The sequence below is a fragment of the Pongo pygmaeus genome, chromosome 10, assembly GCF_028885625.2.
Source record: "Pongo pygmaeus isolate AG05252 chromosome 10, NHGRI_mPonPyg2-v2.0_pri, whole genome shotgun sequence".
Lineage (NCBI taxonomy): Eukaryota > Metazoa > Chordata > Mammalia > Primates > Hominidae > Pongo > Pongo pygmaeus.
In genome coordinates, this window is record NC_072383.2 from 105,160,112 (window position 1) to 105,178,836 (window position 18,725).

General features: G+C 42.4%; 1 protein-coding gene and 1 long non-coding RNA gene across 5 annotated transcripts in view; one reads left to right on the plus strand and one right to left on the minus strand.

Annotated features, from left to right (window-relative positions):
• Window positions 1-18,725, minus strand: part of LOC129010601 (uncharacterized) — a 269,081-nt gene that overhangs the window by 127,899 nt on the left and 122,457 nt on the right. The window lies entirely within an intron of this gene.
• The window catches only part of RFX4 (regulatory factor X4), a 179,056-nt gene that overhangs the window by 48,990 nt on the left and 111,341 nt on the right, over window positions 1-18,725 (plus strand). For all 4 annotated transcript variants that reach the window (XM_063646674.1, XM_063646675.1, XM_054445062.1 and 1 more), the window contains one exon: window positions 7,133-7,193. In XM_063646674.1, coding sequence (XP_063502744.1) covers window positions 7,133-7,193 — 61 coding nt within the window. The remainder of the gene's footprint in view (window positions 1-7,132; window positions 7,194-18,725) is intronic.

Sequence of the window (18,725 nt, forward strand, 5' to 3'; positions counted from 1 at the left end):
CAAGATCACGTGGCTAATAAGTAGTGGAGCTGGGATTTGAGCCTGGAAATTTGGCCCCAGAGTTTATATCAGGAGGTAGATGCAGAGAGGAGAGCAGAGATGCTCACCACTGCAAACTGGACTGAGACCTCTGCACCATGTTAGGAATCATAACTGCAAAGTGGGAGAAGAACAGAGTGGCAAGAAGACCAGGAGCTGGGGCAGCATCTTGGCAGGAGTTTTTTTTAAAGCAGACCGCTGCTCTCCAGCCTTGGCAGGACCAGCAGGGGGGCACTGCAGGTGTGCCTGCGAATGGTTCCAGGAATCCCGCTGGCCTAAAATGATACTTTACAGGATGAATCTTGTTTGGTTCAAGGCATTTCTCCCAGTGAAAATGAAAAGGCATTTGGCAGGACCAGTTCCTAAAGTCTCTATCAACTTTGGCTATTTCCATTTACCTAAAATGTGTTCTCCTACTCTCTACTCTCTTCTCCTAGGTAAGGTTGCTGCTCCTCCTCAGATCTGCAAGCCAGGCTCACACCCCACATTTGGTGCTGCTATAGCATCCTGGACCTGCATTTCACAGCTCTTGCCTAGGACTTACTTTTAAAGTTTGGGGTTTCTTTTCGGTTTGTTTTAATTTTACTTTACTTTTGAAATGGGGTCTTGCCATGTTGCCCAGGCTGGTCTCGAGCTCCTGGGCTTAAGTGATCCTCCCAGCTCAGCCTCCTGAGTAGCTGGGACTACAGGTGCATGCCACCGTACCTGGCTTGGACTTACATTTAATTGGCTGATAATTTATGGCCTCAAGAGAGCAGTGACTATGTCTGTTTTTTCTTACCCTTTAGCACCTGTCATGGGGCTGGAATGTAGTAGACACTCAATAAATATCTGATGATTGAGTAAATAAATAGCCAGCACTTCAGGAGAACTAAGATAGCCATCAAATAGGAGGGTCAGTCCTGGGTGTGACACACCTCCTACTTTAGAAGAAAAGGGCTCGGCATTCAGACCCTGGGCACAAGGTCACCAGTGATCTAAGGAAAGGAGCCAGCAGAGGTGGACAACACCTGTTTGGTGACTGAGCTGGAGGGCCCACATTGGCTTTGGAGTAGACCAGTTCTCTTCTAAACGCTGTCAGTAGCCACTGGATTGCGGTGTACCTAGTGAGGTCCTGTTTCCATTCACCAGCTACATGGCCTCATGCAATTATTCACCCTCACCAAAGATCTGTTTCCTTATTTATAAAATAAGGATATAAAACTTCTTCATGGCAATATTTGGAGGAATAAAATGAGGTAGCATATGAGAAGTGATGTGTAGTGCCTGGCTTAAGTACTTGACCAATGAATGCTATTATTAGTATGGCATTTTTAAAAACTGTATCTAGTTCTTAACATATTTAATCCTCAAAACATCCTTGTGACATAAGTTATGATTCACATTTTTTTAGATAAGGGCCTTCAGGCTTGGATGAGTCAAGTTGCTGCTCAAAGTCCACACAGCTGGGGGCAATGCTGGAATTTAAACCCATGTCTGCCTGTCCTCAAAGCCAAGTTCTTTTTATTCACTGATACTCAGAAATGGGGCCATAACAAAGTTTAGCTGGGAAAAAAATCTGATATAACAAAGGCAGTATTGCTTGAGTGGGAGACACTGCGATGGAATCTCAGAATAGGGAGCTTCCCTGGCTCCACCAATGGGACCATGTACATCTTCCCTGGGCCCCAGGTCCCGGTTCCTTACCTTTCCTCCTGCTGCTTCTGCCTCTTGGAGTACCCTCTCCCTTGGTGGCCTCCTCCCAGAGTCTGACGTGTCCTATTCAAAATGAACAGGGCAGGTTACAAACTAGGATGGACTGTATGACCCTCACATGTTTTAAGTGTAGATATGTATGTGCTTGTGTGTGAAAGAACCCTGAAAAAAGACGAGGCAAATAGGATAAAAAGATAACAGTCGTTCCCTCTGTTGAGAGGGGCTTGGATTCTGAGATATTTTCTCCATACTTTCTTAATTTTAAAAAGATGAACATGCATTACTTTTGTGAACATAAAACAACGTTTTTTAAAAAAACCTCAATCATCCCTTCAGGGCTCAGCTCAAGTGCCGTCTCCTATATGGAGCTGTGACGTCCCCTGGTGTGTGTTTGCCTTGTGAGGTCCTTGGTGATGCCATTGTCTTTGCCCCTGTAAATCTTCCAAAGCAGCAGATCCCAGCAGACAGAATTGCTCCAAACGCCTCCTGGCTGGCCAGGCACAGCCAAGGGCAACCTTTCCCCACAGATGGCTGCAGAGGGTGCTTTTGAACGCTTACCCTCTGTTAAGCTCATTTCACTTAATCCTCCCAACAACCTTTTGAGGTAGGGATTATTATTATCCTCCATTTAGAGATGACTGTCTTAAGACTTAAACGAGATAATTAGATTGTTAAACATCACATCACGTTCCATGCTCACCTGGATCCACTCTGCCACACCCAGCAGAGACCCGTGCTGCAGCCACCTTGCTTCTGGGAAAGTGACATAATCTGTCAGGTCCCCTTGTCTTTATCTGCTCTCACCTTCTCCACCCTACTCCTGACTTCCATCCCACCTTCCCCCCATCTGGCTCCCATCTCTGGCTCACTCCAGGACACAGCTCACCTATTACTTCTTCCAGGGAGCCTTCTCTGACAAGCTCTGCTTTTTTCATGTAGTCTGGATTGGCCAACTCCTCTGTGCCTGCCTGTATCACAGCACTCACCACTTCTTGCTGAACTTGTCCTCTCTCTCCTCTGCCTTTCTCTTTCCCCAACCAAACTCAAGGGCAAGAGTTTAATCTCTTTCTCCCCAGTGCCTAGTTGGCACAAATAAGGTATTCAATAAATATGTGTTGAACAAATTAATAGGATTCTTATAACTGCCATAGAAGATGACCTTTTTACAAATGAGGAAAAATGAAGCTCGAGTAAGTTGAGTGATTTGCTCAGTTCTGGCCGGTAAGTTTTAGGGTTATTCGAATCTAGGTCTTTTGACAACCTGTCCAGGTTGATCAAAATGCTGAAATTTAAAGAAACAAAAATTTAAAACCCCGCCAGTATTAGGGGGAACAAAAATACTAACAGCATGCCAGTGCAAGCTAGGTAGAGGTCGATTTAGGTTGTTTTTCTTGTTTAAAAAAACACAATTGACAATTTGTTGTTGTTGTTTGTTTTTGAGACAGGATTTCACTCCTGTCACACAGGCTGGAGTGTAGTGGTGTGATCTCTTTGCAACCTCTGCCTCCCAGGCTCAAGAGACTCTTGTGCCTTAGCCATCCGAGTAGGTGGGATTACAGGTGTGTGCCACGGTGCCCAGCTAATGTTTGTATTTTTAGTAGAGACAGGGTTTCACTGTGTTGGGCAGGCTGGTGTTAAACTCCTGGCCTCAAGTGATCTGCCCGCCTCCGCCTCCCAAAGTGCTGGGATTGCAGGTGTGAGCTATCATGCCCGGTCCCATGTTTTTCATATAGCCTTTTCTTTCTTTTTGATTATTTGCTTAGTATTGTAATTTCTAGAAGTTGGGTTGTGAGGACAAGCAGCTGAACATTTTAGATGTCTCTCAATATTACTGCCAAATTGCATACTAAAAACATTAACACTACCTTCAGGTATAAAGAACTCTGAGAGTGTCAATTTCACCATGTATACACCAGCATCAAAAATTGTCATTATTTAAATTTGCTTTTCCCTCAGAGATAGAAGGAGTGCCTCATTATTTGTTTCCTTTTCATTTCTTTGTGAACAAGAGAGGTTGAGTATTGTTCTGTGTGTTTAGGGGTTCACTTACCCACATTCTTGTGAGACCCACATGTTCATGCTCTTTATTGTGCTGTTCTTTAAGACTGGAGAAGACACACTTAACTATTTAAATACTAAGTGGAAGGCACTGCGCTAGGTCCTGCAGGAGGTAATGCAGATGACTGAGATACCACCCCTGCCTTCTCACTGAGTTTATGCTTGAGCAGAAGGGACGGATGTGTACAGAAATAATGATCCAGTCACCTGAGGTCGGGAGTTTGGCACCAGCCTGACCAACATGGTGAAACCCCGTCTTTACTAACAAATACAAAAATTAGCCGGGTGTGGTTGTTGGCATCTGTAATCCCAGCTACTTGGGGGGCTGAGGCCGAAGAATCGCCTGAACCTGGGAGGTGGAGGTTGCAGTGAGCTGAGATCGCGCCATTGCACTCCAGCCTGGGCAGCAAGAGCAAAACTCCTGTCTCAAACAAAAAAAAAAAGAAAGAAAAATAATGATCCAGGTGGCTACACTGGGCAGCTAAGAGGCAAATAATGTGTTACAGAAGCACAGAGTTAGGATCAATGATTGATTCCTGACTAAGAGAGTATCAAGGAAGGCTTCAAAGAGTGGTGGCATTTATTCCAGGCTGGAAAGGATGAGAAACATCTATTTAGAAGAACTCCAGGCTGACAAAGCATCATGAACAAGTGTTGAGTCTATGATGTATTTTACATTCCATTCCTGAGAACATTTAGCATTAGAGTGGTTTGGGTTCTAACCATCAGTTAGAATGGTTTTGGTGGCAGGGAAGAGAATACCCAGTAACAGGAGGTTTTATGAACTGAAGAAACTGTGCTATCTCATAGAACAGAAGGCAGCCATTGTTTGGGTTGGTTCAACAGAGGCACCACGTGACAATCAGAGCCCCCAGGCTTTCCCTTTTTTTTCCTCTGCCTTCCTAGGTGTTGACTTTGTCCTCAGATTGAGTTTTTCCCCATCCCAAGTTTGCTGCTTTCATCTACTTATTGTGTCATCTCATAGCCACATTCAAAAGTAGAACAGGCCAGAACCTCTCACTCCTTCAATTTTATTAGGGAAAAATACTTTTCCCAGAAGCCCCGAGAGAGAGCGTCTCCTGAAATGTGATCGGCTCATATCATGTTACATGCTCCACCTAATCCAATCAGTTAGATGACATAAAATTACCATGATTGTTGTAAATGAATCAACATTCACTTTTCTAGGATTTGAAAGGCTGTCATTCTCCTTGAACACACAATCCCCTCTAAACTGGGGTTCTATAAATAAGGAAGAAGGTGGGTACATGTAGGTTTTGATTAAGCAACAACAGTATCTGCCACAGTGCTTACAAGCAGACATTTAAATCAAAATTACACCAATATTGATAAATTTTCATCAAGAAGATATTTTCTGGATTCAGCTTTGATGAGCTAATTTAATTTTAGAAAAATTTTTCTATACATCATACGACATTTTCATTTTTGTTTTATTTAAACTATTTTCATAGATACCAATTCTTTTCCATATAAATTTTATGCCACAGATTGATTTCATTGATCTTTTTAATGTCTATATTAAATTTTATTGATAATATTTGTAGGCTTTGACATTACTAGTTTTCTTCTTGAGACTGTTATTTGTCCTAATTATCTTGGGCCAAATTTTGTGGATCAAGGAATTTTATGTTGACTGTTCCTATCAATAATCTTTATTAGGAATTGGATAAGAGACTGACTATTTCTCAGTAAGTCCATGATGAAATTGTGACAAATTCTTTTTAGATATGCTAAAAATTAATCTGTTGTTCAGATTGTGGTATTGCAGGGATCAGCAAATCAGGGTCATGTGAGCCAAATCTGGCCTGATACTTGTAGGGCTGCAAGCTAAAAATGGTCTTTACAGATCAACTTTTGCAATCTATTTAATAATAGGCAATACTAATTTTAATCCTAATTAGAAGAATGTTACCCACACCCCCAAAATTAATTTAATTCTTCTTATTATTAGACATGTATTACAAATATTATATTCAATTATTACTATTACACTGGATTTTTTTTTTTTTTTTGAGTCTTGCTCTGTTGCCCAGACTAGAGTGCAGTGGCGTGATCTCAGCTCACTGCAACCTCTGCCTCCCAAGTTCAAGTGATTTTCCTGCCTCAGCCTCCTGAGTATCTGAGATTACAGGTGCATGCCACCACACCTGGCTAATTTTTGTATTTTTAGTACAGACGGGGTTTCACCATGTTGGCCAGGCTAGTCTTGAACTCCTGACCTCAAGTGATCCACTCACCTTGGCCTCCCAAAGTGCTGGGATTACAGATGTGAGCCACTGTGTCTAGCCTTACATTGAATTTTATTAATACATATTTCATGGAAACCTGTTTTCTCTCCTGTCATATAAATTCTACATAATATTCTTGATTTTTACTATTGGTCCACAAACCCTAAAATATTTACTATCAGGTCCTTTACAGAAAATATGTGCTAAACCCTGCTCCATTGCATTGCTAACCTGATTCTTCTGAACACTTACACTTTCCCTACCCTACATTAAGGCTCTGCTTCATTGGGGTTACAAAGAACAAATGGTGAATAGCTTAGTCTGTTCAGGTTTTCATAACAAAATACCATAAGCTGTGTGGGTTATGAACAACAGAGATTTATTTTTCTATTGTTTATTCTCAAAGATTTATTAATTAACAGAGATTCATTCTCCCAGTTCTGGAGGCTGGGAAGTCCAAGATCAAGGCAATGGGAGATTTGGGTGTGGTGAGGGCCCACTTCCTGGTTCATAGATGACTATCTTCTCACTATCTTCTCTGTCTTCTCAGAGGGGAGAAAGGGGTATGGGGGAGCTCTCTGAGGTCTCTTTCATAAAGACACTAATTTCATTCATAAGATTCATGACTGATCACTTCCTAAAGGCCCCACCTTCAAATATCATCATCATCTGGGGGATTAGGTTTCAACACATAAATTTTGGGAGGGACACAAATATTCAGTCCATAGCAGTGAGTGAGGTCCCTATGTTTTTAGGGTTGAAATTGTAGTCTGTCCTGCTTCAGTTAGGAAAATATTAAGTGGATGAGTGTGATCACATTGCTCAGTGATAAAGGGAAATGCTCTTCAAACTCTAACACATTGTGTCAAATAAAAACAAAATTGACATAAGAGTTTTAAAATAAAAGTCAATTTCCCCTTTTTAGTATTAAAGTATGATGAGTCTAACATGTTGGAAAAGCCAAAATATTGTTTCAAAGCATCAACATTTCAAAGAAACATAGTCTTTTGAAACTTGGGAGAGTCGAGAGGACTTTTACTTTTTCCTACTGTTTCCTACTGAAGTTAGCTTCTTTTTCTTTCCTTTAACAGATGAGGAAAAAGAAAATAATAGAGCATCCAAGCCCCACTCCACTCCTGCTACTCTGCAATGGTAAGTTTCCATTTTTAGCAAGTTCTGTCTTCAGAGGATGCTCATATCTTCTTGCCTATAGGATAGGATATCACTTGGATATTTTAACATTGTCATGATAACTTGACATCCCACAACATGAAATCTATTTAGTTTGCAGTATATGTAAAATGCTCAACTAGCCTTAGATCTAGCCTGGAGACTGGAATTTTTGTATTTTATTTTAGGGTAGATTTTTTTTCTGTTATCCAAACACTGGCAAGGACTGGATTCCCCATGGGTATTATTAATTGATTTTAATAGAATCCATTATTACAGTTTATAATAAAAACAGAGGTCTGTTGACTCTTACCAATGAACCCTTAATTCCTAATTAATTGCAACCGTATATAATTATTTTAACATTAATAACACAAGAGTAATCTACTAGAATGGCTTTCTCTTTAATATTTGGCATTCCTGGGCTTAATGAAATATTTAGTGATGTTTAAGTGGTTGCACTTGTGTTTGATATTTACCGATAAATTCTCCTCTAAAAGCTTTATTTGGAAATTATGTTGTAGCTTTGAACGCTAGAGCTCTCTATGCCTGAGATTCACCCTATGGAGAATCTTGGCCATTGAAGGCGATTATTCCCCTAGCAGTGCAGCCCAGCAATATGAAGGAATTAAGGAATGAAGGGGGAGGAAAGAGAAATGGGGAAAAGAAAGGAACTAAAATCCATTATATGCACCCCTCCATGCTAGGCACTTTATATATATACCTCATTTCATTCTCACAATTCTGTGGAGTTGCTATTGTTGTGCCCATTTAACTGAGGAGGAAAATAAAGCTGAACCAGTTAAACCATTTGCCTGAATAGGCACACAGCCAATTAGTGGCAGAGGCAGGAACTGGCTGGGTCTCTTTAACTGCAAAGCTCATGCTTGGGAAGAAAGGAAAAGAAATATCAGGAAGGATAGAGAAGAGAGGACAGATCAGAAAAGGAAGCAGATGGGCTTTAATGAGCAAATCATATTAGATTCTCTAGTCTAATCTATCCAGAGGTGAGAGGAAAACAACACTGGGAGAAAGCATTCAGGAACGTAACTCAATCTTCTCTAACAAGAGCCTCAGCAGTCAGCTTGTTTTGCTTCAAGAATAGCAAAGGTTGTTTTCAAGAGCTCTATTTCCAGCCTTTTGGCCTCTTTCCATCATTTGTTCCTATACACTTTTTCTCATTGCATTTGCTGCTTTTTGCTTTATTTAAAATTCTACTTTATGTATCAGATCAAATCTCCCCCTTCACCCTTCTCTAAGTATTATGGCCATGCAAGTTCCCATAGTGCCAAGACATCAAATGAGGCATCGATGTAAAGGACTTTGGGAGTGGGAGTTTCTAGAAATGCATGGAATTGACAGACTTTTTTTTTTTTTTTTTTGAGGTGGAGTCTCACTCTGTCACCCAGGCTGGAGTGCTGTGGCGTGACTTTGGCTCACTGCAACCTCCACCTTCTGGGTTCAAGTGATCCTCTTACCTCAGCCTCCCTACTAGCTGGGATCACAGGTACCCGCCAACACGCCCGGCTAATTTTTGTGCTTTTTGTAGAGATGGGGTTTCACCATGTTGGCTAGGCTGGTCTTGAACTCCTGACCTCAGGTAACCCTCCCGCCTTGGCATCTCAAAATGGTGGGATTACAGGTGTAAGCCACCAAGCCCAGCCAACAGACATTCTTGCTTTAATAACTTGAACATGTCATATGTTTCAGAGTAAAAAATTTGAAAGGAACTAGAAGAAAATCACCTTGTTCATGTCTATTTTTCTGGGATTCCAGGACATTTGCCTGGCAGCAGTGAGGCTGTAAATGGTGGTCTCTGAAATCAAACTGTCATGGCTTAACTCACAACTCTGCCACTTACAAGCTGTGAAATCTTGGGCAAGGTCCTTAACCTCTCTGTGCTTCAGTCTACTCACCTGTAAAATGGGGATAGCAATAGTGTGTAGCTCATAGGGTAGTCATGAAGATGAAATGAGTTGTTCTATAGAAGGTGCTTGAACAGCACCTGGCATGGGGTGGGGCTGAGTCAATCCCTCAGCACACTCCTTCCTTCCGAGACCCACAAAGACCACCTGGAGCAGGCCCCATCTCCTCCCTGGCATAGGCACAGCCAGTTCTCCTTCTATGGTACCTAATTCTGCACAAAATATCTGTTTTTCTAAATAAAGGGTCACATGGATCATTCCAGAAGAAATTTCACCCTCCAAGTCACAAGGTCAGACAGTGAATTTTTTTTAATGATAAGTCTATTTTCAAAGCCAAACCAAATCTGAGAATTTGTACATATTCGCCTATTCTTATCAAAAGATATCAAGTTGTTCAAAGAACATTAATGTTTGCTCTAATTATCTTTATATTATATGTTTAAGATAGAATTTCAGTCATTAACTAATTCAATAAATGTTTACTGAGCACCTGGTATTTGCTAGCTCCTTGTTCTAGGCTCTGGAAATGCAATGGTGGATAAGGTAGACCAAGAAGAGGAGCTGATGATGGGGTAAAAAGGGGAAATATCAATATCTATATCTATATCTATATCTATTTTTTGAGACGGAGTTTTGCTCTTGTTGCCCAGTCTGGAGTGCAATGGCATGATCTCGGTTCACCATAACCTCCGCCTCCTGGGTTCAAGTGATTCTCTTGCTTCAGCCTGTCGAGTAGCTGGGATTACAGACATGCACCACCATACCCGGCTAATATTGTATTTTTAGTAGAGACAGTGTTTCTCCATGTTGGTCAGGCTGGTCTCGAACTCCAGATCTCATGTGATCCACCTTCCTCAGCCTCTCAAAGTGCTAGGATTACAGGCGTGAGCCACCACGCCAGTATATATATGTTATTAAACTAATGACACTCAGGGCACAGTGGCTCACGCCTGTAATCCCAGCACTTTGAGAGGCTGAGGTGGGAGGATCGCTTGAAGCCAGTAGCTGAAGACTAGCCTGGGCAACATAGTGAGACCCTGTCTCTGCAAAAAACAAAAAACTTAGCTGGGCATGGTGGCATAAGCCTGCAGTCTTACCTGCTCTGGAGGCTGAGACAGGAGTATCGCTTGAGCCTTGGAGTTCAAGACTGTAGTGGCCTGATTGTGCCACTGTACTCAAGCCTGGGTAACAGAGCAAGACCCTGTCTCTATTTAAAAAAACAACTAATGATTGATAGATAAACAAGTAATGTATTAGATAGTGAGAAGTGCTGTGCAGAGACTTCAACTTGGCTAATATGATAGTGTCTGAGAGGCTATTTCTGGTTGAGCAGTAAGGGCAAGTTTCTCTGAGAAGGTGACATTTCAGTGGATAGATGTATGACACCGTGATAGTGTGAAAACCAGGGACAGGGGAATGTTCCAGGTGGAGAGAACAGCTTCTACAAAGGCCCCACTGTTGTAAGTGGCCTCTCCAGATTGAGCAGAGTTGTGCATACAGGTGGTTTATTAGGGCATGTGCCCAGCCTCCATGCCCATGGGGGTGTGAGGGATGCTGGAATAGACAGAGGGGGTGTTGGGCAGTGAAGAGGTTATCACAGAGGCTTCAGCCAATCCTACAGGGAGTTCTGAGGTGGGGATGGCCAGTTAAAAATGACCTGAATCAAAGCAACGGATCCAGACCTTTATCCCCCAACCCCATTACCCATCACTGGATACAGGCTGCCCCCAGGGTGGGGGTGTAACTTGGGAGAGGCAGTTCCCTTCATGTTTTGCTGAGGATCACTCCTGGGAACGATTCAGCCTCCCAGCAGGGGGAACAATGTCTCAGTGCTCCAGGGCAGTCTGGGCACACACAGCATCCACCACTCCTTCCTGGGATGGGAGTAGGCTGAGCTTGCTGAAGGACCAACGCGAAGGTGGCCCATGTGGTTAGAGCATAGCACACATGGAGGAGAGTGACACAGATGAGGTGGGAGAGGCAGGCAGGGGAGAGGCTACGTAAGCAGTAGGGAAAAGAAAGTAGGACATTAAACTTAGATAGAAACAGTCACGCTTAAAACGGTGTGGAGAACATGTGACCTCCTACGTAAAGCTGCACATGTATCATCTTTTAAAAAATATGGTTTCAGTATAAACACTTTATCTCTCAAAAGAGAGTGGATGCACCCTCCATTTTACAAGGAAAAGTGACATAATTTACGTGTCCCCTTTTTGCTCTGGCTGCCATGGGGTTGAGAGCTAAATCTGATGCTTACATACTTTTGCAATCACTTCTTTCCTTTGTCTAATTTTCTTCTTCTTTTGCTAGCTTAAAAAAAACCCAGGATGTAAGTAAATTTAATAAATATATTTTTGCTTTACTTTTATTTTGTTTACACAAGAAACACATTTCCTTGTTAAAAAATTAAAAACATTATAGGTAAGACTCCAGTCCATTTCTCCCTGTAGTTCTTTGCCTTCTCCTCAAGAGCAACCCTATTCAGTGAGACATGTGTGTGCATGTGTGCACTTGTGTGTATACATATGTGTAGATATGTATTACAGACCCTTCCCTATGAATTTGCACACATATGTATCTGTAGAAGTTTCTGAACTATGGTTTTTAATTTAGCATTGTCTCCTTTATAAAAAGCATGCAGATGTATCACACTAAAAATATTGACCCACAGCCTGTTATGCTGTATTGATCCACTACTTGCTTTCTTCCTTAGTAGAATGTCCTGAAGCTACACTTATGGTTCATAAAGAACAACCTCATTTTAACTGCAGTGCAGTGTTCAGCATAAGACAATGGCAGAATTAATGTTGCCATTTCCTTTTTTTTTTTTTTTTTTTTTTTTTTTTTTTGAGACAGAGCCTTGCTCTGTCACTCAGGCTGGAGTGCAATGGTGTGATCTCGGCTCACTGCAACCTCCACCTCCCAGGTTCAAGCAATTCTCCTGCCTCAGCCTTCTAAGAAGCTGGGATTACAGGCATGCACCGCCACATCCAGCTAATTTTTGTATTTTGGTAGAAATGAGGTTTTACCATGTTGGCCAGGCTGGTTTTGAACTCCTGACCTCAAGTGATCCACCGGCCTCGGCCTCCCAAAGTGTTGGGATTACAGGCATGAGCCACCCCACCCGGCGCCACTTCCCTTTTGATGAACATTTAAGTTGTGTTCAAATCTCATCTTTGCCATTACAAGTTAGGGCCCCACAGAACATCTTTGTGTGTGTCCCCTTGGACGCCGTGGGAGTGTTTCTTCATGTCTGTATCAAGAAGCAGAATTGCTCCATTAACACTTAAAGTGTTGATGGGATTGCAAAATTGCCCATCAGCTGGCGTTACCATTTTTTATCTTCATCTGCAGTGTAAAATACTTACAAAAGAAAACAGGAACCTAACGCTAGGACAAGCATCTCATTCTCTGAGGCATTTATGTCCTTCATGCTGTGCCCTCTCTCCAGGGGCAGTGGCCAGCCCCTGAGGACAGAGAGGAGGGCAGGCCCAGGAAAGGACACTGGCCGCACCACTAAGGCGCCCGCCACCCGCCTGACAGTGCCGAGCTCTCCTGGGACATTTGGCTTGTTATTGGAATTGGGTTAGGAGCTATTTGCTTCTCCTTCTTCCCCTTCCTTGCCACAAACCCCCTCCCCCTCCCCCTAGAACAAATAACACCGCTCTAAGAACAAATAATACAGCAGCCAAGCAGCCTAAAATAATTGGGGCCACGTGATCTGGAGGCAACTCCCAGCAGAAAACAGGCAAATATTGTCAAATGCCTTCTGCCAAACACTTTCCAGCATCCTCGGTCACGAGGGTTAGTAAATCCCAACTCACTGGGGATGGTGAGCGCTGCTGGAATCCCGGCCGCACAATAACCTCTATTCATGCAGAGAATTTCGAAATGGAAAGCAGCCTGTTCCGCAGTCCCGGCCTACTTGCTGCCAACACATGCCCCCTCCGTGCCCCGCCCTCGCCCGCCACCCTTGCCGCCCTTACCCAGAGCTCCTTGTGCGCCTTCTGGGTGGGGATGTTTTCCCTTCCAGCAATTTACCAAAGAAATGAGGCTCTTCCAAAAAGGAGGACAGAAGATCAAATTGTCACTTTCGGGTGGGATTTGGGGGAGATTTTCCTTTCTTTTGAAAAAAATTAAATTGAGGACTTGGGTGGTTGACAAGCTATCAGTATTCCAAATTAATATGAAACAAAAGAAATTTAGAATTTCTCTTTAGAATGTTCTGGAAGGTCATAGGTAAGAAATTGGGTTTGGCACTGTTCCAAAGAAGAAATACATTGAAGTTTTAGACCAGATCACAGCTGCTAGACCAGACTCATTGGATGTAACGATAACTGACATTTTGCACCCGTTTGTGACTTGATTCTTACTCAACAGTGACAGAACATTGCTTTCATGAGTTAGGTAACATGGTTCTAAAAAGGGAGGCTGAACACTTTTAGCTCTGAACACAACCAGTGTAGATAATGCCACTAGATGTGACTGTGTCCCTCTGGATGACCTCAGCTACAGATGGAGAAAAGTCAGTTAAGCTGGACAACCCAATGCCAAGGGCAGAAATTTCTCAGGGAATGAGATGCTGTGTTGTGGAACCACAACTTTTTTTAAAAAAAGTATTTTGTGCTGTGGGTAAATGTGTCAAATGGTAAAGCCATTTGATGGGCAATTTTGCAATCCCATGAGCATTTGAAGCACATGTAGCCAGCAGCTCTGCTTCTTGATGCCGGCAGGGAGAAACACTCCCACACAGGTGTGTAAGGGGGCACATATGAAGATGTTCTGTGGGGTCCTATTCATAATGGCAAAGTGCAGTAGAGATGAGTAGAGACTGGGTATAGGTGGAAAGGGACCACTGAGGAGGTAGCTTCTGGTAGGGGATGGTGCCAAAATCACCTCAGCTACTGTCCAGGACCACCAGAGCTCTGGGCTGCAAACCTGTATCCTAGGCCCCAATAGAAGCATTCGGAACCGAACGGAAATTGCAACACTGTGCTTAATACATTGCCTAGTTTTGTCCAAAAAAAAAAGAGGGGACTTGAATAACCAAAAACTGAGCTGAGAGATTCCAGAAGCCTCCTAAGCCCAGGCCTTACTAGAACACTAATTCAGTAGGTTGTAGGTCAAACCTAGCGTGGGAATTGGATGGCTACTGTTCTGGTCCAGTTTAGACATTACAATGGCAGAAATAAATCTCTGTTTCAGTCCATTGCCCCACATCAGCCAAACCTACAGGTTCAGCAATCACCTGTGGGATGCCAGGCTTGTCAGGTGATGTCACTGCTGAGCACACCTAATCCTCATGGAAATCCTGTAGAGAAGGCAGGACAGCTACCTGTATTTTAAGAGGAGGAAACCAAGGTAGTCTCTTTCTACACAAAGAGGGGGACATTCCTGACTCCCCAAGGAAATCCTCAACAACAAGGAAGCTGGGTCAGCTGAAGTCCCCTGAGAAATGTCAGGGTCCACACAAATGCATGTTTCTGACTGGCTTGTCTACTTAGCAGCAAAGCATGGCTTAACTGTTGTGTAATGAAATAGATTTTTTGTTTGTTTGTTTTATTTTGCTTTGGAGTTTTCTAGACTCAGCCTCAGTCCTAACCAGAGCCCATATGAGCCAAAGCCCACTGTTTTCTATTCATTTGCTGTCTGGTGGTGTTATCTCCCTAGCTCCCATCTTCCTTCTGGTAAACTGTCAGTTTCTTAAAGGCTGGGGCAAGAGTAGCATCTTCTTGTTCATGGCTGTATTCTACAGTGCCTGGCACATAGTAGGTGCTCAATAAATATATTCTGATTGACCAAATGAATGTCAGTCTCTGGCACATAGTGAGAACTTTAGAGGCATCATACCTGAGTTCATACTTTTTAAGCCTAGCTTTTCCCAGCGGAGTCGCTGTGGACAAGCCACTTTACTTCCTTGACCCTCCATTTCTTCCTCTATATCCCAGGGCATAGTGTTTACTCATCTTGTGGGGGTAGTGATAGCAAATATGAACATCCCTAGCGCAGGGTAGGCACTTGAAAATATAAATCAAATATATTAATATTAACCATGCTTTCCTTTAACTACCCAGATATTAAGATTGATAAAATACCAGAATCCCTTGACCTGTGCAAAAGCCTGCCTTCCTTCTTATTGGCCTTTCCTCCTTTCCCTTCCTTCCTCCTACAGTGTTTACCAATTGTGTTCAGGACACAGTGCTAGGAACTATGTTAACATCAATTGGAATTTGGTTTGATCCCTGCCCTCAAAGGACTTTCAGTTTAAGATACAAAACATTACCTGAATATTCCACAATATTGTAAAATAATGCGGATCGTTACTCTTTATTGAGTGTCCCCCACAATAAAGGGCCTCAGGCTGTGCATGGATTCTTGTCTAGTCCTCACAGCAAGCTTGGGAGATGGTACAGCTTCTCTCATTTTACAGATGAAGGAAGTGAGAGAGTTCAAGTAACATGCCCCAGGCTATATGCTTGTAAGTGGGTGGAGGCAGGATTCAAAGTCAGTGATCTCAAACTCTAAAACCAGTGCTGGCTCCTGATGAAGCTATTTGAGCCATAAGCTATGAGGAACTATGGTCATCCCTGGGAAGTAGTGAGAGCTTTACAAGCAGAGGATGTGGCTTTTCTACAGACATAACAGTACCTGGCATTTAGACCACTGCAGCACTCTACGTGTTATTGAATGAATAAATGAATTTGGTAGGGAGGAAAGGATGAAGAAGTGGTTAGCAGATGGGGTTGGGTGTGCACTGAACATAGTTCCATGGAAGAAAAATGTGAGTTGAGCCTTGATGCGTGGAACACGGTGGAAGAGGTCATCCCCTGCGGTAGGAAAGTGATGGATCGTGTGTGTGGGTGGAAGGTGACAAGGTGTGTCTCAGGAGCAGGAAACGATCCAGTTGGCTGGAAAGAGGTATACGTGTGGGAAAGCAGGACAGAAAAGGAGCCAGGGGCCTTGGATGCCACAGTCAGGAATCTGGACTTTTGTGGAGAGGGAACAGGGAGCCGTTGATGGGTGTAGACTACTGTCTTGTCCTGATTGCTTAGCAAGGGTTTTTTTTTTTTTTCTACATAGTTTACAGTCTCACATCTCTGTGACAACTTCAGTGATAAGTTACAATAGTTAATACTTTTAAAAATCCTGTTGTCTTGGAAAGTCTGGGCTTTCTGTAAAAAAAAAAAAAAAAAAAAAAAAAAAATCCTGTTTTTTTTTTTTTTTTTTTTTTTTTAGTAAAAGAGAGTGAAAAAGTTTCTGTTCTTGACATGTGTTCAAGAACTTGAGAAGTGGGCACTTTGAACTGACACAGAGCGACCTTTCCTAAGAATACATCGATCATGCTGCTCCCATGCTATAAAACATCTAATCGGTTTAAAAGATCTCTGTGTATACATATAAGAAATCACAGGTTTAAAATGAGGATAGTGGGAAATGATGCCAGGTGCTGAAACATTTGCTTTTCATTGTAAAGTGCTGATACAAAGCTTCCTCCATGTGCCCTAGGAGGCCACATGCTGAAACCTTGTGAGGAAGTCTTCTTAAAAATATATAACTCAGATAATGACTCATGTTAGCTAGCAGACTGAGCTCATTATCTCTCCATAATAGGATAGGCTCAATTCAAATATAATCAAGTTGTTAAATAGAAGATAAGGAAAATGGAAGAAGTGGGGAATTTTTTTGTGATCATTAAAAAAAACCCAGGTATAACAGAGCATTGTTCACCATGTCAGACTAATGATGTCCTCTAAAAGAGAGGAGGAAACGAGAAAATTTCATCAGATATGAAGAAGAATAATTAACTGCCTTTCTTTCTGCCGTGCCTTGGTCAGGGAAGTGGACATTCCAATTAGCAACTTTAGTAGATAGGCAGAACCTCTGGATTTTGCGAGGTTTGGGCAAAGGTGTCATGATGCTATTCCTATAGAAACTTATCAAGCATCAAAGGGGCCCTTCCGTGCCAATTACATCCATTTGTTCATAGAGCTTATTAAAATGCTTTGTAGCTATAAGCCACCTAGTTACTTTGAGGCTCAGAAGCTCTGGAAAGAGGAACAAAACATGGGCTGAAAAGTAGTAATTTAGGAGGCTCTGGCCTTTGACAGGTAACTGTTTAATTAGCTCAGCCTGTGTGAACCATGACTTACACCCATCTGATTTGAATAATTTGTTGCTGCTATGGGTTCATTTGATGTGATGTTTCTTAACCATGATCCTGTATTTTAATCTTGACCTCTTGGCCAGATTTAGTGAGCACACAAGCCACAAGAACTGCAAATGGAAACTGAGGCACAAGGAGCTTAAATAAAGTAACTTACTTAGAAACTCATGCTGTTTAACGCTGCATTTGAAAGCATGATTTTCACCCTTAACTGTCCTCTCCTTCTGCATTTCTGATCATGGGGAATGGAGCCCCCCATTCATCCATTCTGCCCAGTTAGGAACCTGAGAGTTTGCTTGGTTGCTCCTGTCCTCCTCACATCTGGCAGCATGAGGCCCACACCCTAAGTGTTACCTCTGCTCCCACAACCATTGCTTCAGTTCATGCCCCATCATTTCCTGCCGGAACTATTATAGTAGCTCCTAATTGGTCTCCTGTGTTCATTCATTCATTCAACAAGTCCTAATTAATCAGACACTATGTGCCAGGCTTTGATCGTCCTCCTGGGCCACCTCCCCTAGAGGTACAGAGCAAACTTTCCAAAGAATGCATTGATCAGGCCACTCCCATGCTTAAAAAAACTAATTGGTTTTAAAGGATTTCTATCAATTTAAATAATCATATGCAAGATGAATTCTGAATGGTTTGAAATGCACATTTGTTTAGTGTGTTCATGGACTTTTTTTTAGTCAAAATAAATTCCAGGAAGCCATTAGCAAAAATAAGCAAAAAGGGATATTTTATCTTCCCCACTGCTTGTCATACACAAAATTGCAGTTGCCCAATTGTTCATATGTATGCATGAGACTGGAAAATGTTCCACTACAAGTGTTGAAGTCAAATCTCTTTTAAAAATTGCTTAATGGAACTCTCAAAAGTCAAAGATGGCCAAGCGCCGTGGCTCATGCCTGTAATCCCAGCGCTTTGGGAGGCTGAGGCGGAAGGATCACTTGAGGTCAGGAGTTCGAGACCAGCCTGGCCAACATGGAGAAACCCCGTCTTTACTAAAAATACAAAAATTAGCCGGGTGTGGTGGTGGGCACCTGTAATCCCAGCTACTCAGGAAACTGAGGCAGGAGAATTGCTTGAACCGGGGAGGTGGAGGTTGCAGTGAGCCGAGATGTCACCATTTCACTCCAGCCTGGGTGACAGAGCAAAACTCTGTCTCAAAAGAAAAAAAAAAAGTCTAAGATGATACCTATGAGACAGGTGTTTCGTTGTTTTTGTTGTTTGGCATTCTTTTATTATACTCAAGCCATTCCTGGCAAATAGAACATATTAAGCTTTAAATTAATGTCAGTTGTTGTTATTGATGATACTATTATTATTATCATTATTATTATTCCTATAGCATCACGGAAGCACTCAGGTCTTCCCGACTCCTCTGAGTCTTTGTTTCTTTCAGTCCTCCAGAGTACAATTCTA